Here is a 24,883-nt window from a genome sequence, read left to right on the forward strand (position 1 = left end):
CCCTAAAATATGAAAGTATGTAAGTGAAAATATATAGTATCTACATTTAATAAGGAGTTCACTTGAAAAAAACCTAAAATTACATAAAATTGGGACTATCTTGGAGAATTTGAGACATAGTTATCAGATACAGCAAACTCACTTTTTTTTCATTGTTTAGTAAACATTTCTGATGACTCATGCCTTCAGTACTAAAGTGTTTAGCTGTCAACAATTATTGATAACAAAGAGTTCTCACTGGGTGCACAGGTGAGTCTGTGTGTTCACGTGTGTGCAAAAGCACCTCCAGCTCTCAATTCATAACTGACAACTCTCAAAGCCAGAGTGGCCTTGGTTTACATCTGTTACTGTTCTTTGGGGAAGGACACCTCTAAATACAATGTGCATGTCAAACACCTGGGAATCTTACTAAAATGCAGATTCTGATTCCAAGATGGGGCCTGAGATTTCTCCATATTTCTAATAAGTTCTCACTCAAGTGGCATCTGCACTGCTGGCCAGAGGATTACACTTTGAGAATCAAATCTCTAGCACTACAAAATTACCATTGGGGAAATACGTCTCCATATTAACTCAGAAAGGAAGGGGTAACCACAGAGGACTTCGTTCCCAAGAGACAAAAATATAGAGAACCTAATTAAAGAAAAGCAGAAAGGAACTTCTCTGGAAAGAGATGACTGGGATTTCTTAATTTGTAATAAGCCAAATTTGTAAGGATTTAAATTGGCTCACTCTTAAGCGCTGATTTGTGTACAGATCTGGGAAACTGTTTAAATTAAATTAAATTAATGTGGGCCAGTTTCCCCTTTTTCACAGTCTTGCTTATTATAAAGCTAGGTATTTTTTCTGGTTTCCCCTTTCAAAGTTTCCCCGCCTTACTACCAAACCCCTCCCCCCATATCCGGCCCAGTGGGTAATGCACCCATTGTAACCTTATTTGCTGCCACTCCTCCACTAGCGCTGCCACCCCACGAGTGGGCAGGGCCACCTGAAACTCTCACTATCCCCTCTACTCCTCCAGCCTCAGATGGGGGCTCCAGCAGTCTTAACAGAGCTCTGCACTGTCCGCATTGCTCCTCATAGCTGTGAACGTGCACATCTCCTTGGGGACCTGGAGTGACAGTGGGGTGACTAAAAAGGCAGGATTTGGGCATTCCCATGTCTTTCGGTAACCTACTAACAATAATGAGTAACCATGATCTGTCACCATCCACAGTGATTTCCCTCCCAGTCCACAAAAACAGCAAAAAGCCAAACCTGGCCTTCTCCTTCCAGTTTTTTGTATTCCTTAAGAAGTTGCTCCACATGCATCACACTGTCTCCGATGTCTGTAAACTCTGCTTGCTCTGCCAACAAGTTTTTCAGGGTAAGCTTAACCTACAAGACATATTAGAAAAGTCCAGAAATAAGCCAATGAGCACCCATCAGGAGGTTCAGTTTGTTATACTCCAGACAACTCGAAAATCCAAAAAGGATTCAGGACATGCGCATATCTACATAAATTTTTTTTAAAAATACAACTCATTAGCTTTCAGATTAAGCTGGGGTGCTCAGACACATGCAGATGGACTATTAAAACTACACTGAACAGCTCATTGATCAAAAAGGAAGGTAAACCATTACTGAAATATGCCAAAAGGAAAACAGGATTCTAGAACATTGCTATCCCACTGAAAAAGTGAGAAGAGGAATCAAAGGTATAAAAAGGGGGCTGGATTAGGGAGTTCAAGAGGGAAGAGAGAACCAGAAGTCACTGAACCATAAAAGGAAGTTCTATTAAACAAGAAAATAACACCTCACAAAAGTTGTGTTCAAAGTGCTGTAGTTGTAGGCATTGGTTAAGTTTCAGGTGATGCTCAGACCAAAACTGACAAAAAGCCTTTTCTGTCTCATCCAACTGAACCAATAACCTGAAGAGAGAATGAGAAAGGACAAGCAGTTAGCATTCATTTCCTCAGGCTCATGTAGATAACATCCATGTTTTCAGGCAGTGTTACTAACTGCGGTAATCTCATCACGGAAGTCTGTGCCACCTAGGACTTTGTCGTGGTTCAGCTGGTTCCCACATTTTCCATTTTTCAGTCAGGACATCCTCAGTGCTAGGCAGGAACTTCACTTCAGATGCAGCTGCTGTGCTTCAAAATGTGCCCCAGGTAACCTTACCTTTGTGCCTATTTCTTTTTTTTTTTTTTTAACATTTTTTATTGATTTATAATCATTTTACAATGTTGTGTCAAATTCCAGTGTTCAGCACAATTTTTCAGTCATACATGGACATATACACACTCATTGTCACATTTTTTTCTCTGTGAGCTACCATAACATTTTGTGTATATTTCCCTGTGCTATACAGTATAATCTTGTTTATCTATTCTACAATTTTGAAATCCCAGTCTATCCCTTCCCACCCTCTGCCCCCCTGACAACCACAAGTCTGTATTCTCTGTCTATGAGTCTATTCCTGTCCTGTATTTATGCTTTGTTTTTGTTTGTTTGTTTTTGTTTGTTTAGATTCCACATATGAGCGATCTCATATGGTATTTTTCTTTCTCTTTCTGGCTTACTTCACTTAGAATGACATTCTCCAGGAGCATCCATGTTGCTGCAAATGGCATTATGTTGTCGGTTTTTATGGCTGAGTAGTATTCCATTGTATAAATATACCACTTCTTCTTTATCCAGTCACCTGTTGACGGAATTTTAGGCTGTTTCCATGTTTTGGCTATTGTAAATAGTGCTGCCATGAAAATTGGGGTGCAGGTGTCATCCTGAAGTAGGGTTCCTTCTGGATACAAGCCCAGGAGTGGGAATCCTGGGTCATACGGTCAGTCTATTCCTAGTGTTTTTAGGAATCTCCACACCATTTTCCATAGTGGCTGCACCAAACTGCCTTTGTGCCTATTTCTTTCCACCTGAGAAGACAGGTGTGCAAAGCACAGCACCCACCCAAACTGTTACTGGGAAATAAAGCTCAATAAATCCTACCATCTTCCTTGACATCCTGGGATGAAAGCATATCATAGGAAGAGGGAACAGTATTCTCATAGAAAGATCTCTGTACATGGATGCCAGATAGATACCATGGTTTTTCTTCTGTTGTCTCAAATATTCTTTTTTGACCCCACCAAGACCCATCAGTAGCTGCTCCAATATGTTCTTGGTTGTCTCATATCATCTTGTTTTATATGGTTTCCCTCCCAAAGAAGCAGATTCCACCTCTCTCACTCACCTTTCCATGGTAGCTACATTCTCAAGTTCATTGAGATTGAGTTTGCTCGAGGGACTTTTGGTTGCTGGTTCTTGAATGCATGACAGCAATGTGGCCCCTTGCTTTCCAAGTAATTTCAGCTTATCCTAGAGAAAGGAAAATACAGTCTCTCTTAGAGGGAATTAACGAAAACAAATTCTTGGCAGATTTGAAGTGAGGAGAATGGTAGATCAGCAAATTTTTCATTTAGGAAATTAAAGGATAAAGAAGTCAAGCTGCATCTTTTAAATTGATTAACTTATTCCTACTAAGTAGCATACACGTGATACAAAATTCAAAATATATAAAAGGGCATATATTGGAAAAAGTAAGTCTTGTGTCCACAGCCCATCTACTTTCCCTTTCCAAAAGCAACAACTGTTAAGTTTTTGTGTATATCTCAAGCTCTTACTGGAAATTAAAAGCAATTAGTTAATAAAATTGGTTCTAGTCCAAGATAGTAACCAGAAGCAAGAAAATGACAGATACCTAGTGTTAAGTGCTGGAAACAACCATGCAGTAATAATGTAATAACTACTTATTGACCATGAAAAAAAACTTCATCTGGTCTCATCAATAAATATCTGCCAGTTCTCCTACCTGGCCCCAAAGTACAGCCTTGTTCAATTATCAAAGTTTGGCAGAGATGGGCAGAAATTTCAGTTTGACATGGAAAGATTCATATTTCCAAGGCAATTGTATTCTTCTCTTTTGACATGGGGACCTAGGGTGCTGCAACTGGGGAAGATGTCAGGCTATGTCCTTCCAAATCTAGTGGCTCTAGGCCTCTACTCACGCAGTGAAGGTGGTTTCTCAATGCCTTCAGCATTGGCCATAAGGTAAGCCAAAAGGCGTGGAGGCTGGCCTAGAATTTTGTTGCTAGGAATTCTGGGTTTGGTTCCTGGTTCACACAGGATTCTGGTTTGGTGTGCCCTGAAGGTAAGAATAGCTCCATAGTCACAGAACAATCACCCTGATGCACAGGATCACTGAATCTCTTCCACCAGGCTCAGCCACCTCCAGCCTTCACATGGTTGGTTCGGAGCACATTCCCTGTGGGAGGAGTTTTATATTCTCCACTCTGGTCACACAGAAGCCCCGCCCTCTCAACCCCATGCCTTTGCTCCTTGTCTCCCATCCCACTCCTGTATTTACCCCTTTGAAGGCTTCTATTAATCCATACCCAGTTTAAACTCATCCCAGAATCTGGCTATTGATAGATTTGACTTCCTTGATCTAGTCTCTCAGAATTGTTGGGACACTCCCTGTGGCTCTGTCCTCTTCAGGTAACGTCCCAAGTCAGCCACTTGGCTGGTATTCTTGCCTGGGAACTGGACATATCATTTTTTTTCCACTCTCAAGTATCGGCCCTCATTTCTTATCTCATCAGTGCTCATTAAATATTTGTAGGTTGGATAAATTAAAAACAGTCTATAAGAAATCAGGTTGCAGATGGATAAAGACAAGATATGATGGGGGAGAAAAAAGCACTTGTTAGTAATTGCTCTTAGCTTTTCCCTGCTCCTCCTACACATGAAGAAGGGTCTTGGCTTTCCTACCCAGTTTCTTAAGTGCCTTTGAGCTTCCAGCATTCCAGCAGCATTGTGGCATTAGCCATTATCTTATTTATACACACACACACACACAAAGTGTGTGATATAGAACTGGGAGGAAAAGTGGAGGGATCAAAGAGGAAGGGGCATGTTGCTAGGGGAAGAAGGAGACATCAGAGGGGGAAAGTTGGAAGAGAAATACAGCCAAAAAGCTGCAGAGTGTGAGGAAAGTGTGTGTGAGAGAGAAGGTGAATCGTAGCAGGTGATATTATACACTGTGTGTTTCCTTTACATAATTAAAAAATACAAGGAAAAATCGTGACCTGGTTTCTGCTTTGGGACCAAGCCACATAGTCAGCTTCTGTAGGGTTACCAAAATCTGCCATAAACATGGAGGGAAAGATAGAGGAACTATAGTACTTGGAAAGCATAAAGGTACGTTGCCAAACCCCAAAATGGAGTTTGTCCTTGTTCACAGTGGTGACAATTCAAAATATTTAATATCTGTATGGAGCAAGCACTGATCAATCAGCACAGAAGTCAGACACAATGCTGAAACAGTCCTGAGGCCAAGTGTGGTCCAGGTGTTAACCCTCTAATTGCCAGACTCACGAGGAGGTCTCGTGGGTCCTAGAAAATGGGCCAGGGAAGTGGAGTGAGGTACTCAAGGGATGTAAATCTTTAATCCTTTAAACAACTGGTATGGCTGTCCCAGTGTGTACTCATCATTATGAAAACAAGCAGTTGGTCAGAAGAAGACCACTTAGCAAGGCATGGGGGACCACTTCAGGGTCAAAAGAATTTAAATTTTCTTGGGGGTATTTTTCCCTATGACAGGGGCAAGCATGAACATAGATATTCCTTCATTTAGAATGTATTTACTATAAAGAACTATTACTATATGCCAGGCCTTCATGCTCAGCTGTGTCATGGGCTGGGAGTGGAAGTAAGGTGGGAAGTAAAAGGACCAATCAGAGCCTAGACAATGTATGATGATTAATATTTTACACTCATTATTCCACTTTTATTATTTACCGAATTTCTGCACTAAAAACCTCTACTCCCCTGTGTTGTTTATACTGCTGACAAATGAATTCCAGAATCTGGCCTTTAAAATGCAAATCTTCATAATTTAGGGAAAAAGTCCTTGAGAGAGATGAGGCATCCCCCTTCCTCAGCCGCTGCTGAGAGAGATCTTCCTGTGACATAAAACTAGATCGAAATACTGAATGTTAAGGTATTAACTTCGAAATATCCTATGGTATTTTGTACCTATTGAAATACTTATTTGTATTTGTAATACCAATTTTGTCTTCCTATGCAAAATCAAGATCTCTGTGCCCACCCACCTCTTTTTTTGGGGGGGAGTGGCAATGGTAATTAGGTTTACCTACTTATTTATTTTTAGAAGGGGTACTGAGGAGTGGACTCAGGACCTTGTATATGCTAAGCATGCACTCTACCGCTTGGGCTATACCCTCCCCACTGTGCCTACCCACTTCTAACTTACGTTCTCTGCAAGTAGATTTGAACAAAGGGGTCCTTAAAAACTCTTAAGACTAAAATTATTGCTAAGGCCTATGAACATAACTTATAATTGATTGATTATCTGATTGATTATCTGATTGATTATTTGTTACCCTGGTATTACTGATGGAATTGTCACCTCTGAAGACAAAACTGAATGAATACTGAATGGAACAAATACTGAGTACTAAACAGTATTTGTGTTTGTAAAGATTGCTCTGTCACATAACTGAAGGGCCACTGGCACTTTCCTCTCCTCCTGAACAATGAGAAAAAGGCCTACTGCTCTTTCAGATTTCTTATTTTAACAACAATAACAACAAATGGGAGTCTTATCTTATTTAAATGAATACATGGTACAGTGTTCTTAGCTGACTAAAGCATCTGAGAGCTAAAGGCCAAGGTCCCATTTTCTGGTCTAAATAAGACTAACAGGTGAGAATCACCCTCTTTGAGATCCAAGAGGGAAATTACCTGCTTCTGTGACCTGCCTCCAAAGCCAGCATGGAAAAGGACAGTAGGAAGAGCTGTTTTGCGGAGAATGTTTGCAAGGCCATCAAAAACAGTGCAAGAAAGGACATATCTGTGTAGGGTTTGTGGTTATTTTATCATTGTCTTAGAGCCCCCAAATCTTTCTTTTTAAAAAAATTGACATATAATTCCTATACCATAAAATTCAATCTTTTAAAGTGTATAATTCCAGGTTTTTTTCCAGAACATTTTTCATCATCCCCCCCAAAAGAAACTCCATTCCTATTAGCAATCACTCTCCATTTCTCTCTCTTCCCAGCTCCTGGCAGCCATTAATCCACCTGCTTTCTCTATGGATTTGCCCATGTTTGGATATTTCATATAAATGGAATCATACAGTATGCAGCTTTATTGTGTCTGCTTTCTTTCACTTTGCATGTTTTCAAGGTTCATACATGCATAGCATGCATCAGCACTTTATTCCTTTCAACAGCTGAATGATACTCCATTGTATGGATATATATACCACAGTTTGTCCATTCATTCATCAGTTGACAGACATGTTGGTCATTTCCACTTCTTAAGTATTATGAGCAATGTTGCTATGAACATGTTTTACTTGTTTAAGCCTTTGTGTGAAACATGTTTCAATTCTCTTATGTATCTATCTAGGAGTAGAATTGCTGAGTCATATGGTAACTTTATGTTTAAATTTTGAGGACCTGCCAAAGTTTATATTCCCACCAGCAATGTATGAGGGTTCCAATTTGTTCACATCCTCACCAACAACTTGTTATTATCTACCTTTTTTACTACAGTCATCCCTTGGTATCTGAGGGAGATTGGTTCTAGGACACCTGTAGATACCAAAATCCGTACGTACTCAAGACTCTTATATAAAATGGTGTAATATTTGCATGTAACTTATGCACATCTTTCTGTACTCTTTAGATTACATACAATGCCTAAAACAATGCAAATACTATAAAAATAGTTGGAAATACTATGCAAATGTTATGTAAATAGTTGCCAGCATGTGGCAATTCAAGTTTTGCTTTTTGGAGCTTTCTAGATTTTTTTTTCCTCAATATTTTTGATCCAAGGTTGGTTGAATCTTTGAATGAGGAACTGACAGATACAGAGCCAGTTGTTTAAAGCCAGTTGTACTTTGTCAGCTCTTTGAAGGCAGATGTTGCAGGGTCATATTTTTGTATTCATAAAACCTAGGTGTTATAAAAATTGAGGAATGAATAAATTTCCTACAGAAATTCTCCTTATGGCTCTACTTGGATCCATATTTCAAACAGACCTGGTTTATTTCTGCTTCTTGATCTTTACTTATGAACTCTTTGTCTCTCACTTTTCAGAATATTCATATCCTGTCCATTCCTCAAAATCTAGCTAAAATTCACCCTATTAATGAGGTCTTCAGTGACTTTTTATTATTTACAGTTTGTCTCTCTAGTTAATGTAGGGTCTGTGTGACTGCCTTCTGCTATTCTGTGCCCCAAAGTACCTGGCACTATGCTGTCCCCATTTTGAGCAGGTTGCTGAGTGGGATGATAAATGCAAAAGTGTGATTTATGCTGAGTTAGTTATAGGTAACTGCTCTATTTACTGTCCCACTTAGTAAAATACTTCGAGGGAGCAATTTCCCTTTTCTTGTATGTGGCATATGTTGGTAACATTTTCCCCCATCTCTACAGGTTATGAGAATCTGCAAACATCCACAAAAGTTGAAAGAATAATACAATGAACACTCATCCCCTTCTATTTAGATTTATCTATTACTAATATTTAACCATTTTGCTTTAGCTTTCTCTATAACTATCCCCTCAACAAACAACTGAAATTAAGTTTTAGATATTATGCTATTTGTCCCCTAAATGCCTCAGGATGCATCTCTTTAAAATAATGCCATTTTCCTATACTTTCTACTTTTTTTTATTGAAGTACAGTTGATTTACAATTTTCTGTTAGTTTCTAGTGTACTGTATAGTGATTCATATATATATATATATTCTTTTTCATTATGTTACTACAAGATACTGAATATAGTTCCCTGTGCTATACATTAGGACCTTGCTGTTTACCTATTTTATGTACAGTAGTTTGTATCTGCTAATCCCAAACTCCTAATTTATCCCTTCTCCCTACCCTTCCCCTCTGGCAACCATAGTTTGTTTTCTATGTCTGTGAGTCTATTTCTGTTTTGTAAATAAGTTCAGTTGTATCATGTTTTTAGATTCCACATACAAGTGATATCATATGTTTGTCTCTCTCTGTCTGACTTACTTCACTTAGTGTTATAATCTCTAGGTCCATCCATGTAGCTGCAAATTGCATTATTTCATTCTTTTTTAGGGCTGTATTATGGGACACAGAGTAACAGGAGGCAGTCACACATACCCTAGGTTAACTGGAGAGACAAATTTTAAATAATACAAAGTCACTGAAGACCTCATTAACAGGATGAATTTTAAGTATTTTCAATCCACAGTTGGTTGAATCCTTGGATGAAGAGTCATGGATACAGAGGTCAGACTGTATAGGATTCCTAGTGGGTATATCACTGCCATTTTGATTTGCATTTCCCTAATGACTAATGATGTTGCAAATGTACTGTACTTCAATAAAAAATAAATAAAATAAAATAAGGGCTCTCAAAGATCCATCGGAGAAAGGAAATCAAGAAATTAAACCAAATCTCTCAATGTCATGCTGTTTAGACAAAAACTTTCCAGGCTGGGAGAAAGCTTTAAATCATACACTGTAACTTCTATAGATATTTAAATAGATTTAAAAGTTCACTGTTCTGAGGCTAAATCTCATACTGTTTTTTCACTTGGAAAAGATACTCTCCAAATGGGAAAAAAAAAACCTATTCAATTAGTTATAGAAACTTTGGTTAAAAAATAGGTAAAACACTAATAAAAGTAAAATAAAATAATGTATAGATAATCACAAAACTACTAAGTTATTAATAAATGTTTAAACAGTAGTCCTTTTTTTGTAATATAAACCCTTTCTCTCTTGAAAGCATTTTTGGATGGGAAAAAGGAAAAATCTAAACCTAGCTCAATGATTTTGGAATTTTTGCTTCTAATTTACAAGCTAAAAAACAAAGAAATCAAATTTGGCCAATAATTACTAATCACAAAAAAAGGAATCCTCTGTATTGTGTTTAAGTGAATATTAATATTACTTAGTAAAGTAAAGATAGAATAACTTATATTTTTAACCCAAATTCACTTAATATTCTTTTTTCCTTCCAGTTGTTTTACTGAGATATAACTGATATACAGCACTGTGTAAGTTTAAGGTGTACAGCATAATGATTTGACTTGCATAATCATGTTTTAATTCCAAGAACAGCTGGTCAATATGCACAAGAAAATGTCCTTACACCATCTTGGAGACTGAGTCTTTCCCTTCCTTTACCCCTGTGGAGTTCCTTGCCTGTGTAGAGATGACAGACACCCACTCATCTGCCTTTCCTGGGAACGCTCACTGCACGTTTACAGCAGGACCTGACTAGCTAGTTTCACTCCTCAGATACGTGACCTGTGGGCTTGGACCACCAACCCTTTTCCAGCAGATTTCACAGAGGCTACCCTCAACCCAGACTTTCACACCCTGCATTGTCTCTTCCAAGAACTATGGAAGGTGAACTTGGCCGAAATATTTGTCAAAGAAAAAGGTCAACCTTTACAGAGGCATTTTCAGGAAAAATTCCAGGATGCTTTCAGGCTTCTATAGTTTCAAACCAGATCTTTTGATTACTCTTGAGAATAAATTTTGAACTCTTTTTAATTATCAAGAACCTTAAAGACAGAATTAAACAGTGATCCCTGACACATGGAATAATTAGTTTGCCTCAACCCCCCTACCTAAACTATGTATTTTTTTGAGTTTTCATTTTCTTTGTTTGTTTTCTTGGTATGTAGTGGTGGACAGTCAATATATTTTGAATAAAAAAAAAAATCAAGCACTTAGCAAAGCAAATGTTTTGCAAATTTTGTGTCACAGATAAAAGAGTTCAGTTTTTCTTAAGCCAACCCAGCAAGAACACACATAATGCTAAGATGTATCAACCATTCAATCCTTGGTTTGCTGCCCTGTTGCGTTCTGGTGAAATAATGGATTTGGCCTTACTGTGCTTGTGAAGGCAGAAAGAGGATGCCACCCATCCAGTAAGTCCTGAGAAGACTTCCCTTTACAGCATGACCTGAAAGAGTCTGTCAAGCTCCCTTCCCAGCAGGTTCTGACCTGCTTTTATGAATCACTTAATAGGTGCCTCTCCTTAAACTCAGTTCAGAGCACCTTTCATAGTCCTCTTTCTCAAACTGGCCCCAGGTAAAAAGACATATCCCTGATAGAGCGAAGCAGTGAGCCAGCTAATTAGTCTGCCCCCAAACTTCACAACAGCCTCAAGAAAGCTTATGCTTCAAAAGCCAACTCCCATCCCTCCCTTTCTCCCTGCAATTTCAGCCCATTATATCTTGCTCTGTCTTGAGCAGATCACAGGAGTGCTGCCGTTGAAGGGATGTGCACACACCTTGTCTCGCCAGCACAAAGCTGGAATGAGTTTCTTTTCGAGGTGCTGCTTCTCACACTTCTCACCTGCAATCCTTTCACATGCACCACCCAGTCTTTAAGAGATTTTTCTCTTCACGTACTGCCTATCCAGAGGATTGAAGATGATTAGAGGCTGCCAAGTCACTGGAGAAGGGGGAAGAAGAGGGCTTAACTTATAATTTGGCTCCCAGCACTCTCCAGGAAGCTGACCACCTGCCAGCACAGAGGTAGGTCTCTGGGAGATCATGGACCACTCACCTGTAACTGGCCCCGCTGCCTTGTGTGGGACATGAGAAGGTCTTCACTGGATGGCACGCCTCTGGGCAGCTCTGTTGTGGCCAGGCAGGCCCCAAAAGTCTGGAGCATCTGGGCAGTAGTCTTTAATGCCAAGGCAAAGTTTTCAATGGCCTGGAAAGTCAGACAATCATAACAATGTGGACGGATTAACATTCACTAACAAAAGGAGAGGAGAACTAGCCGCCATTTCCTGAGTATTCGCAGTGGGCCATGCATTGCACTTACTGCTACAGATTTGTCTATCATCTCAGACAAATAATCCAGAGTGGAAGGCTTTTCATCTCCATTTTATAGAAGAGGGAACTGAAGCTCTCTAACAGGTTCAACGAATTGCCCAAGATCATCTTATTTGGGCAGTAAGGAAGGAAAGAAAGAAGGCAAGATTCAACCAATACTTGCTCTCTTTCTGCAGGAGTTTTTTTGAGGATGAGAAGAAATGGCAAATGTGAAAGGATCTCGGGCACAGCTGAGTACCTTACAAGTGTAACAATATTAACAGTAAGAACTAAGAGAAGTAGGTGTAAGGCTTGCAAATGACATTCTAGAAATAGAGGAAAGCCAGAGGTTTCCTGTCATGGGTTCTATTAACAAATTAACTTGATTCCATGTGTCTGATTAGTGAATAATCACTAACTGATGATTATTAATGATCACTAATTGAAAATGGCACAGAGGACCTGACCCTGATAGGGTGATTAAAAAGCGCTTGGCCTTAGTCTTGTCTCTGCCACTACCTGATCATACGACCTTGGATGAAACACCTCTTTACTCTGAAGGTCAGTTTCCTGATCTGTAAAATAAGGGTGATTGCAATAAATTAATTTTGAAGTTCTTTTTAGTTCTGACTTTTTATGAGTCTCAAAGATCTGACATCCAGAAAGCACACTATTACCAAAAAAGATTTATATGTTCATAATATATAAAATAATATGTATATGCATATATATAATTATATTTCTAATTATGTATGTGTATATAAAATGTATACAGAAAATTTGCAAAAGGCATGTGAAGAATTATCTCTGCTTCAGGATTAGTTGTATTTTTAAAAGTTTGCTACAATATGTTTTACACTTGAACAAACATAAACTATAAGTACAAACTAAGCCTGGTGGGAGGGGAGCTGTATGTACATGCTGTTCATGCCTGTCTTTAAATAATCAGTCTTCATGACCTTAGTCTTATTTACCTCTCTAAGTTCTTAGAGAACAATTTTGGTTTTGATGACAAGGTGCTTCAGTTTTTTTTTTTTTTTTCTATATTTGTTGCAAATTTGTGTTGTTTCAAAACAGATTAGAGGCAACTTGAAAAACATGAACAACACAATAAAATAAAGGATTGTTAGAGAAATTAGAGCAAAAAGGAGAGCTGGCTAGCCCAATAAAGCTGATGGGACAGTAAGTTCTTTTGGTTACTAAAGTAATGAAATAAAACTCTAGGAAGTGAAGAAAGCAAGCCTAGAAGCACTCCAAGTTCCATGTTTCATATGATTTAATGAAACTTCATCCTGGGATGACCATCATCACACTTATAATAGTCAGCTTCTCTCCTTATCTTTCATATTTAGACTTACTTAGAATTAAATGCTTGTGAAAAACTTCACCACTCCTTTTTTTTTGTTTTTTAATCATATTCTCTTGGAGTCACCATTATTATGGTAAAATTAAAGAGAACTTTAAAGGGCTCTTGCTCAGGTCATGGACTTTCCTCTAGGTTTTGGGGAAAAAACATGCCTCCCTTGAAATTACACAGCATACACAGAAGTGAGAGGGATTAGAATCTGTAGCTTTGAAATGAATGCGTTATGTTGCTAGATATCTATTTTTGTTTAGTTCTTAAATTTCCTTGTTTTTTTTTTTTTTAAACAAAACATTACATTCTAAAACAGGGTGAATTCTACCTAATCAAATGTAATTGAGGTATTCATCAGTAAATATTGAACATGTTTCCAAAGTGAGCACATACAGACAGATGTGCTGACACCACAAGCTATCCTCAGGGTGGGAAGGGGGCTTCTCATTTTGCTTAGAAAACCTAATCTTTTTTAAAGTGCGGGGCTAGGAGGGCAGGGAAAGGGGAATGACAACTTTATATAGAAACACTTATTATTTGCTGAGTTTCAGTCTTACTTTTTCATCAATATTACTGACCCTTCTAGTTTAACATGATAACCAACACTAAGAGTCATTAGGAAAGAATAAAATACTATATGCCAGGTTGTTTCATAGACATGGTATCACTTATTCCCCACAGCAAACCTTAAGGCAGCATCTGTTAGTGCAAGGTTTCTCACCATTGGCACTATTATTACATTGTTCCAGATAATTCTTTACTGTGGGGGGGCTGTCTTGTGCATCATAAGATGTTTAGTAGCACTGTTGGCTCCTACCCAGTATAGGCCAGTAAAACCTCTCTCCCCAAATTATGACTATAAAAAGTGTCTGTCTAAAGACATTGATAAATGTCAGTGAAAGTCATTAGTTAAAGGCTACAGTGGGGGTGTATTTTAGAGACAGGAGTGACTAGAGGGTGTGACAGAGTCCCTGGGACTGGAAACCAGGACCACGCCCCAGCTGAGAACCACTGTGTTTGTCCCCTGTTAAGAGGAGAGCAAACAAACTCAGAGAGGCTTAGAAACTCATCCAAGGTCAGACAATAAGCAATGGTGGCAACATTTAAAGGCAGGTTCTTCTGACTTGGTGGGTTTCAATCTGCCTGTACGTTAGAATCATCAGGGGAGTTTTGCGAACCTGATGCCTGAGACCCATCCCAGAGCAAGTAAACTAAATTCTCTAAGGTACAGCAGGGTATTGGTATTTTGCAAACATGCCAGGTGCAGTCTAAATCAAGGCCTCCAAAACCCTCATACCAGCAAGTGAGGTGGGGTGAAGGTAACCAGCAGGAAAAGCCCCTACCCGGCCTAGACTCTTCCACCCTGTTTCTCCCCCAGCCTGTGGCTTAGAAACCCCACCCTTCCTGATGTTAGGGAGTCATGACCAGTGACTGCCCAACAGTTGATTTTTAAGTCCTCTATCTCTGGAAACCCAGGAGAGACACTGAAAAGGGCACATTAATTGGTACTTACAGTTCGATGATTTATCCACTGACTGTGGCGATATTCCAAAGTTCCCCCTAAGTCCTCTGTCAGTTGGCTTTTGTCAATGTAGCCATGAAGGTCAGAAATGGAGTTTAACATAATGATCTATAACAGAAAAAAATTAATATATTCCTCACAGATAATTAACAAGTGGCTCATCTAGATTCTACTGTTATTTAAATAGTACTTCATTGCTGCCTGATCAGGCATTTATATCCAAAGATGGTTACCACATCCAGCAGAGATATATTTTAAAGTCCCTTTCCATTTCCCCCTTTGAATGAGAAATAGCAAAGTGTCGAACAGTCTGTGACAAAATGGTGACTTGGATCAGGGAGCTCAGTTACAAGCTACCTAGAAGTCCGGTCTTGCTTTAGGTGAATTTTTGTCAAAAGTTCCTAGGCTAAAGTCTACCCTTCAGCCACTGAAATCAAGTGCTGTGCTGAGACCTAACAATCTGCAATGAAAAACCCAGTGCAGGGTGGGCTGGTGAATATCAGAGCAAAATTAGAACAGAGGGACCCACTGAAGAGTGTGGATTGAAAAGATTCACCATACTTATGCCCCTTCCATGAAAAATGGTAATATGCCATGCCATTCATCTTGCATGGAGATTTGGAGATGATCGGGAGTAGATTTTCATAAATTAACAAGCCTGCTGATGAACACACCCATGTGGATGAAAGAGTGTGCAGATATCTAGAGGATGACACTCTGCAAACTGTCCCTTTCTTCTCCTCTGCAGTGGTCCTGCCCAGGGTGTGGTCTGGTTTCCAGTCCCAGGGACTCTACCACACCCTCTAGTCACTCCTATCTCTAAAACACACCCCCACTGTAGCCTTTAACTAATGACTTTCGTTGATTATTTTGACCCGTGAGTATACTAAACTTCTTTCAAAGCCTCTCCCTCATTTCCTCCTGTGGCAGCACTGACTTTACCATGTCATATCTAACATGTATGTCATTAGAACAGATTCTTGGTCAAAGAGCATGAGAATATAGGCTTTCTTCTCTAATTATACAGTATTAGTCAATTGATAATTCCACTTCAGGATGAAAAGACTATAAGTTAGGGCTCAAAGTCTATAGGTGAAAACAAAATTGACTTACTCATTCAACAAACCTGAACTGAACTTCATAAATGCCAGGCTCTGAGGGATAAAAGTAAGCACAGCAGGCCCTGCCTTCAAGGAACTTAGGTTTAGTGGTTTGATTCTACACATCACTGTGCTAACCTCATCAGGCTGCATGTCCCATGCCTTTCTCTTTCACTTCTGGAAAAAAGTTTGGGGACTTTAAGAATTATTTTTGTAACAAGAGAGCAAGGGAAAAAAAAAAAAACAACTGAATTCATCTCTGTCTTTCCCTCCCAAATTTTTTAAACCAATTTTGAAAATTTTAAAAAGATTTTTAGTCTTTCTAAAATTAGAGATTATAAGACACATAACAAGAAATGACCAAGTTAAAAATGTATTTTAATTCTTAGAACATTAGTTGCTATGGTAACACTTGAAATTTTGAAAAATATCTATGTGCAACATGGTATTAGGCAGAAGTGACTTTGCCCACAGGCTAGAGTTTCAGAACCCTATCCTGCCAGGCAGCACATCTTCTGCCCCACTTTACTGAACAGGAGAGGGAGGTATGTGCTTCCACACTTGCCAGAACTCTACTCTGCTTTCTCATCTTTAGCTTTAGAAGACCAAGAGGAATTTTAAATTGAAAGCTAAAAGTGAACATTAGAAACAAAAGGAAGATATTAGAAGATTCAATACTGTTAAGTGTTGAACTGTAGATTCGACGCAATCTCAATCAAATTTTTGTAGGAATTGACAAGCTGATTCTAAATTCATATGGAAATGCAAAATACACAGAATAGGTAAAACAATTTTGAAAAAGAATTAAGTTGGACAAATCACACTACCTGATTTCAAGGTTTATTAAAAATTAGCTGCCAAGAGTGTGGTAATAGCAAAGGATAGACAAACAGATCAACAGAACATAATATAGAGTCCTGAAATAGACTCACACAATTATGATTTTTTTTTAACTTTTTATTTTGAAGTAAATACAGATTCCCAGGAAGTAGTAAAGATAGCACAGGGAGGTCCCATGTGCCTTTCACCCAGTTACCCGCCCCCTCAATAATTGCATCTTACATAATTATAGTATAATCATATCAAAACAAGGATTTGATACTGATGTAATGTGTGTATAGTAGATTTATGTAACCACCAGTACAATCAAGATGCAGACTATTCCATCACCACAAAGATCTCCCTTGTGCTACCCATTAAAGTCACATCTGTCCCCCCTCCTACCATCCCTGAACCCTGGAAAACACTAATTTGACTTTTGATGAAGGTACAAAGTTAATTAAATGGAAAAATAATTCCATTTTTAATAAATGGTGCTTGAATAACTGGACATCCATATGCAAAAAAGAAGGGACCCTGACCTCTTGTTTTATTAAAAAATTAACTTCAGATGGATCACAGATCTAAATGTAAATCATAAAACTTGAAGAAGAAAACATAAAAGAAGTCTTAGGAGAAAAATCTTTGTGTTAGGCAGAGTTCTAAGATACAACACAGAAAGCGCAACTCTTAAAGGAAAAATGAATAAACTCAGCTTCATCCAAATGAAAGACATTTACACTGCAAAACATGCTGTTAGCTGAATGAAGAGATAACCCACAAACTGAAAGAAAATATTTGCAAACCACATAACTGACAATGGGCTTATATCAAAAATATATAAAGAACACTCAAAACTCAATAATAAGAAAACAAACAATACAATTAAAAGGCGGGGGACAAAATTATGAATTAATGCTTCACCAAAGAAGGCATACAGATGGAAAAGAAGTATGTGAAAAGAGATTCCTTATTAGTTATTAGGGAACTGCAAATTAAAACCACAGTGAGATACAACAACACACCAGCTAGAATGTCTCAGAAAAATGTGTCCATACCATGAGTAGCAAGAACATGGAGCAGATAGAACTCTCATACATTGCTGATGGGAATACAAAATAGTACAGACACTCTGCAAAACAGTTGAGCAGTTTCTTATAAAGTTACACATACACTTACCATATGGTCCAGCAAAAAAAGCAACTTCATTCTTAATTGCTAAAATTAGAAATAACTCAAATGTCCTTCCCTGGTGAATAGATACACTGGTACACCTATTATGTGGAATAATACTTAGTAGTAAAAAGAAAGAACTACTGACAACACAAATGAAGTCCAAATGTTTTAGGCTAAGTGAGAGAAGTCAGACTCAAAAGGCAGTCTCCAGAAAAGGCAAAACTATAGGGACAGAGAGCAGATCAGTGGCTACCAGGGGTTACAGTAGGGAGAAGAGCTGACTACAGAGGGCAGCATCAGGAGATGCTGAGGGGTGATGGAACCACTCTGCATCTCTACTGTGGTGGTGGTTAACTAACACCATGCATTTTCAAAACACATACAACTGTACATCAGAGAGAGTGAATTTTATTGTATGTAAATGAAAAAGATGAAAGAGATGCAGCTTTACCATTAAACTTTTCCCCCCTCTTTTAATCTTTACAGGGTCAAAAGGGAAAAAAAGTTTTAAAATTCTATGTAACACAGGAAAAAGCAGTATAATTTTGCTCATCAAACTCAGAGGACACACTGAGAATGTAAACTTGGCCTTAAAATAGTTGTTCTGAGTTTTCTTAGATTCTATATCTGTCTATTTGGCATCCTTTTATCACAAGGCCAATTACATTAACTATATTATCTTATTTTCTGTATTCTTGATATTCTGGCGTTGATGGCCTCACTGACTGGGGAGAAGCTAGTTAATTTTTAGAGATTTTTAAAAAAGGACTGGAGGGAGCACTTCTATTATATGAAAACCAAACAATCCCAACCCCATACTCTACAATACTTTCTCAACTAACTCTCACACAGCAAGACAACATTTCCCTTGCCCTAAATCAGTTGCCAGGTACCAGGCAACAAACCCCTTTGCCCTAGAGCCTGACAGAATTATTCCAACCAGCCAGTCCGAAGCTGATTACCCTGCCCTGCCTTGCCTTACCTGTGGAAACCCCTATAAAGTCCTATGCCTTTCTTTCCCTCCTGCTTCTGCCTCCTGGCTAAAACTCAGTGCTTCCCCTGTAGTCCTGCATAGCATGCAGTGACCCCCATCTCTGGGACCTGTGAGTATGAGACACTTCTTCCTTCAAAGCCTCCTCCTCATTTCCTGCGGTGGAGGCACCGTCACACCACTTCCAACATGGACATTCTTAGAACAGCTGTTAGACACTTTCAGTATACATTTATGGTCTTATCCATAGTTGCTTAAGCAACTTTGGGTGACTGAGAGCTTTTTAAAAAGTTCATTTTAGTTTAAAATTAAAAGTACATGCACTACCACGAATAGAAGTAGTTAAAGACATAGTATCAAGACGAACCAGACATTCACTCTCTCCTTAGTGTAGATGCACCACATGAAAAGCAGGGCATAAGTCACATACGGATCTGTACACATATTATCTGTATCACTCACAGAGGTGTGTTTCATACACAACCAGGAAGAGATGTATGACATTGGTCAGGTGCTCAGTTCAAAGGCCAAAACTTTTGAATTACAAGAAACAACTGACTAGTCTTCATCTCTGAAGGAGAAGAAGGCTTGTGAGGATTATGGCAAGTTTATTAACTTCTGGTAAGTCAACATCTCTACTCCAATATTAATGTCACCCAACTCAGGAAAGCAATACAAAACTCACGGCTCACACTTCCCTTATACACTCAAATATTTTAAAGTAAGCATTTAAAAAATAATAAATAAATAAAATAAGCATTTAAAAAAATTGGGAAATTCATTTTGAGTCTGGTAAATACCCAAAGTATAGGGAGAAGTTTGATTATTAATATAAAATGGAACCAAAAGAGAGAATAGTAGAAAAGAGAAAAAAATGAGAAAAATCCCTTGTTTGAGATGGTCAATTTTCAGTGAGACGAGCTAAATATTGTCTCAGAGTAATTTCAATTAAAGTGTTTTTTTATTGTTGTTGGTTTCAAAAAGACAATATGTGTAGGTAATAATAAATTCAAAAAGAAAAAGAGTCTATCTAAACAGACTCTCATCCTTCCCCCCAGGCCTCCAGCTCTATATCCAGGAAGCAGCCACTTCATCCAGTCACTTGTATATTTTATATATCCTTCCTAAAGTGATCTCTGCATATACAATCATATATATGCCCCTCCTATTTTGTTCAAAAGAAAACATACTATATATGCTATTTTCTTCTATATATCATAAATGGTCTAAAATATCATAAAATGGTCTGTGTGAACTCTATGACTTCTCAAATACACATATTCATATATGCATCTACATCTGTATATACATGTACCTAATGTTTGTGTATATAATTATAAATAAGTGTGTATATGTGAATATATGTACATATACGTGCACTCTGCTGAAAGAGCCTAGCAGTAAAAGACACCTGAGAACTAGTAGCACACCTAGCATCTAGATCTTGGTCTAATTCACCATTTAGAGGAACCAGGGCCCTTCAGAGAAATGGCTAACTACAGGGCTGTATGTATGAGATGAGCCTGGAACATCATATTAGATCAGAACGGAAGGACCAAAAAATGAAGGGGGCATGTCACAAGGACACACGAGCCAGCTTGAAGGGGTGCCTACTGGCCAAATCTGGGACAATTTGAGCACCAAAACAATTAAGAACTGTAATGACTTATAAGCCATTGGAAAAAAAAACGAATCCATAATGATCATAAACAAATAAATAGGTGAGAAGGGAAAGTTCTAGCTTACAGGAGAATATCAGCTTTTGATTAGTAAATGTTGAGAGTGCTGAGGTTGGAAAATCATTTGCAACCAACATAACAAAGGTTGTATCAGGCAAGAATCATCAATGGATATTAAACACAGATAGAAGGTTTTTGATGAGCAGGGAATTTGTATGATCTTAAAGTGTCAAAGATTCTATATTAGTTGCAAGGAAAAACATTATAATACATTTAAGATATTGGACACCTTGACTAGGGGCTCAAAATTAATATCACCAGTGAGGGCAGGATAAACACTGTGTGTCTCCACATGTGATGCCCTGAGAAAGACATGACATAAGTCAAGTAATTTTCGAACTAGGAATGTATAACCCAAATCAGATCCTGAGAAAACATCACACAAGCCCCAAATGAGGTATATTTTATTTTTTAAAAGACTGTATTATTAAAAAATGCTAAGGTCATAAAAGACAAAGACTGGAAATGCAGCAGATTAAAGGATACTAGAAACTAAATGCACTATCTGATCCTAGTCTGCATCTTGTATATAAATACACACATAGTATACTTATTGCTTATATGTATAATACATATATTTCTATACATATATATTTACATAGAGAGATAAATACACATATTATATAATAGAAATAAACAGATATGTTTACATCTATAGAGATGTATAATATATAGAAAGAAGCAAAGAAAAATAATAAAGCAAATGGGGATAAAATGTTAACAATGGTGAATGAACATGGTAAAGGGCATGAAATGTTCCTTGGACTATACTTATTCTTGAAATTTTTCTATGAGTTGGAAATTATTTCTAATTAAACAAAAATAAAACCAAAAATGTATTAGAAACTCTTCTGGAGCAGTATAGTTTTATCTTATTTACTTTTTGTTTTTCATTTTTCAGTAGAGATATAATTTACATAAGTAAAATAGATTTTAAGAGTATAATTCAATTAGGTTTGACAAATGTATACACACACATAATAGCAACATAGAGAATGTTTCCTCAGAAAGTTCCCTGAGCCTCTTTCCAGTCTCCACTACCTCCATCCCTAACAGCAGCCACTGTTTTAATTTTCTCTCACAAAGATTAGTTTTGCCTCTTCTTGAACCTTATATAAAAAGAATCAGAGTGTATATATTCTTTAGTGACTAGCTTCTTTCTTTCAAGATAATATTTTTGAGATGTATCCATGTTGCTGTACATAACAGTACTTCACTTCTTTTTATTTAATGATAGTCTTTGTTTAATATTATGTTTAATGTCTATGTTTAATGTTTAATGTTATTCTTTTACATGAGTATACCACAATTTCTTTATTCATCTATTGTTGGATATTTCTTGTATGTCTTTTTGTGGACATGTGTTTTCATTTCTCTTGGGTGGGTTATGAGGCAGGTGTACGTTTATAAGAAACTGCCCACTGTTTCCACTGTAGTTGTATTATATCTTACCACTTTTGATGGCTGCAAAGTATTTAATTGATTGGTAGACCACACTTTATTTAACCAGCCGCTTGTTGTTGGACATTAAGTTTTCCCCAATCATTTACTATTACATTTGGTAATGAAAATCATTATATGTGTAGCTTTGTGCCCATGTGTGAGGTATCTGTATAATAACTTTAATAGGTAGGTTGTAGAGTGTGTACATTTTAATATTTGATAAATACTGTCAATTAGCCCTTCGTATTGGTCATTACCAACTTCATTCCTATCAGCATAGTATGAAAATGCCTGTTTGCCCCCACATCTCTGTCAGAGTTACAGGTAAAATTTTTAACCTCGTCATTTTAATTTATTTTCCTTTTGCAAGTATCACAATGTTGGTGTTTATTTGTACTCTGTAGTTGCCTATATTTGTCATGTGCACATTTTAGATTCTTATTTTCCTTTACCCATACTATGACAATTTCTCTTTCTTTTTCAATCTCTTTCTTCAGTATTTGACACCACCTTTTATATAACACCACTGCATTTATATTGCTCTAGTACCCCTTTACCCAAGTCGCTCCTCAACTCAAAAACCTGCACCGGATCCCCACTGCCTATTGAATAAAATCCAGAGTCTTCATCCTTACACCTAAGACCTATTCCATGTTTCCTACCTTTTCTTCCAAAAGATGATCCTGTATGTACTTCCAACAAGAATGGAGCTCCCTCACAGACCTCACATAAAGTGCATACTTCTGCTTCCAAGCCCTTGCACATACTGTTCCCTCTGCCCAGAATGCCCCTCTCCCTCTCTGTCTGAGGAGTCCCACCTTCCTTATAAACCCAGCTCACACGCCGTCTTCTCTACATGCCCTAAGTAAATGCAGACAAGATGAAGGGTCATGCTTACCGGCACTTTCATTTTAAATTCATCTCGATAGAACTTAATGCCAATGTCAGTGAATGTTCTCTGGATAAAGCAAGATGGACGAAGAATGAATATGAGCTGCAAGTTTCCTGGAAATGCTACCTGAAAGGATCATAAAAAGTGTCAGGGCAAATGTCACAATTGTTAGTCTCCTCTTGCCCAAGATTACAGATGACAAAATTAAGGTGGACACCATGGATGGCAAAGAATGAGAACATATTTCACAGGAATTCAGAGCTGAAGGAGATCTTACTAGTTATATAATTCAAACCCCTCCTTAAAAACCAAACCAAATACATAATTTTCCTGATGATAAAAATAATTTATACTCCTTATAGAAAAATTGAGAAATTAATAAAAGTATACATTAGAAAAAGAAAATCACTCATAATTTCATAGCTGTTCTTAATATTTTAGTCTAATTACTTCTAGGCTATTCTCTCTGCTTAAATATCTTTATCATAGTTAAACTCATACTGTAGAAATATTTTGGAAACTACCTTTTCACTTAATATTATACCATGAGCTTTTATTTCTGTTATTAAAAATTCTTTGGAAATAATTTTATGAGTGTACAATTTATTTAACCAATCCCTTATTGCTAGTGATTTAGGCTTCTCCATATTTTTATTACTATAAAATAGCACTTAAATTAAATCTTTATCCACATTTTGGAACATTTCCTTAGGATAACTTCCTAGAAGAACTACTGAGTCAAAGACTTAGTATTTTAAGAATTCTTAATGCATGTTATTCCTAAGTTGCTTTCAGGAAGCATTGCTTTCATCTTGATCCAGAGAAGATTCTGAGAAATGAGATAACATAGATTGATATAACAACTTACTGGCAAAATTGGGAATCCAAATCTCCTATTGCTTATGGCTTTCCATTCTTCCAGTAGTTCCCAGGAACAACCTCCTGACGTGCTTGTTAAAAAATAATCTGGTCTTTACCCTGAAACATTCTGATTCATTGGGACTGGGATAAAGCCCAGATATCTGTACTTTAAACAAGCTCATGAAAAGATTCTGATGGCAGTCAGGCTTTTGGATCCCTGCACTACAACATCTTTTACACATGTAGGGGATCGATGTAATTCTTGGACAAATTAGGCTCAAGCATTAGATGACTCAAGTATCGTCTATGAACCCTGGGAAACCAGAATTCTCTAGAGGCCAGACCTATGGAATAGTCATGGGCACTGTCAGGACATCAACCATCATTGTAGTTATGCCCCAGATAAATACCATAACCAAAACTAAACCACAGGGACAAAACAATCCATGCACAAAGAGAAGGGAGTCTTCCTTTCCCTCATCTTTGAAATGCAAGCTCCTAAACAGAAGACCCTTGCATTTTGTTATGTCATGACGGAACCAATGACCTGAGACACTATTTGTGTATTTGGATGAGGCTTCAAAGCGATCTGAGAGACACTCTGTAGGTGTCCATGTCCATATGTGTGAGTGCTTCTGTAAGTAGGCAGAACTGAGGTTTCAAATGTCCCTCTTCCATCCTAGCCTCTACATGACCACCCTACCCTATCCTATCTCCTTCAGCCAGTGCAAACTGCTCCAGGGAGCCATGCTTTTGTGGATAGGCTGGTGTGGCTGGCCCTGAGGTGTCTCTGCCTGATCATGTGGCTGAGTTCCCTGGTCTCAGGTCCCTACAGAGAAAGGATGGATGTACTTGCTGAAAGGCAACAAATAGGGGTCAAAATCAGACTATAAGATGAAAAAGGAAATCCATCCAAGGTTGCACAATTTAATGCCAAAAGCAAGCACACACCATATCATTTTGTCTGGTTTTGCCAATGTCTTTCTAATATGTGAAAAAATAATTTGAATATGAAAATGAAGACTGTCTTAAATTGGGTGATGCCCAAAGCAAACCTGAAGATGAGGATTACTGAAGAGGTGATCCTAGGAAACA

The 24,883-nt window shown here is 37.9% G+C and overlaps 1 protein-coding gene across 14 annotated transcripts in view; it reads right to left on the bottom strand.

Moving 5' to 3' along the window:
- MCF2L2 (MCF.2 cell line derived transforming sequence-like 2) overlaps positions 1 to 24,883 on the bottom strand; it is a 210,608-nt gene that overhangs the window by 117,544 nt on the left and 68,181 nt on the right. For 13 of the 14 annotated variants that reach the window (XM_031452036.2, XM_031452021.2, XM_031451998.2 and 10 more), the window contains 6 exons: positions 22,934 to 23,053; positions 14,759 to 14,875; positions 11,635 to 11,784; positions 3,230 to 3,354; positions 1,796 to 1,910; positions 1,258 to 1,377 (listed from right to left, as the gene is read on the bottom strand). In XM_031452036.2, the coding sequence (XP_031307896.1) occupies positions 1,258 to 1,377; positions 1,796 to 1,910; positions 3,230 to 3,354; positions 11,635 to 11,784; positions 14,759 to 14,875; positions 22,934 to 23,053 (747 nt within the window). The remainder of the gene's footprint in view (positions 1 to 1,257; positions 1,378 to 1,795; positions 1,911 to 3,229; positions 3,355 to 11,634; positions 11,785 to 14,758; positions 14,876 to 22,933; positions 23,054 to 24,883) is intronic. The other variant, XM_031452041.2, reaches the window with a different exon arrangement.

This window comes from Camelus dromedarius, chromosome 2 (genome assembly GCF_036321535.1).
Source record: "Camelus dromedarius isolate mCamDro1 chromosome 2, mCamDro1.pat, whole genome shotgun sequence".
NCBI lineage: Eukaryota > Metazoa > Chordata > Mammalia > Artiodactyla > Camelidae > Camelus > Camelus dromedarius.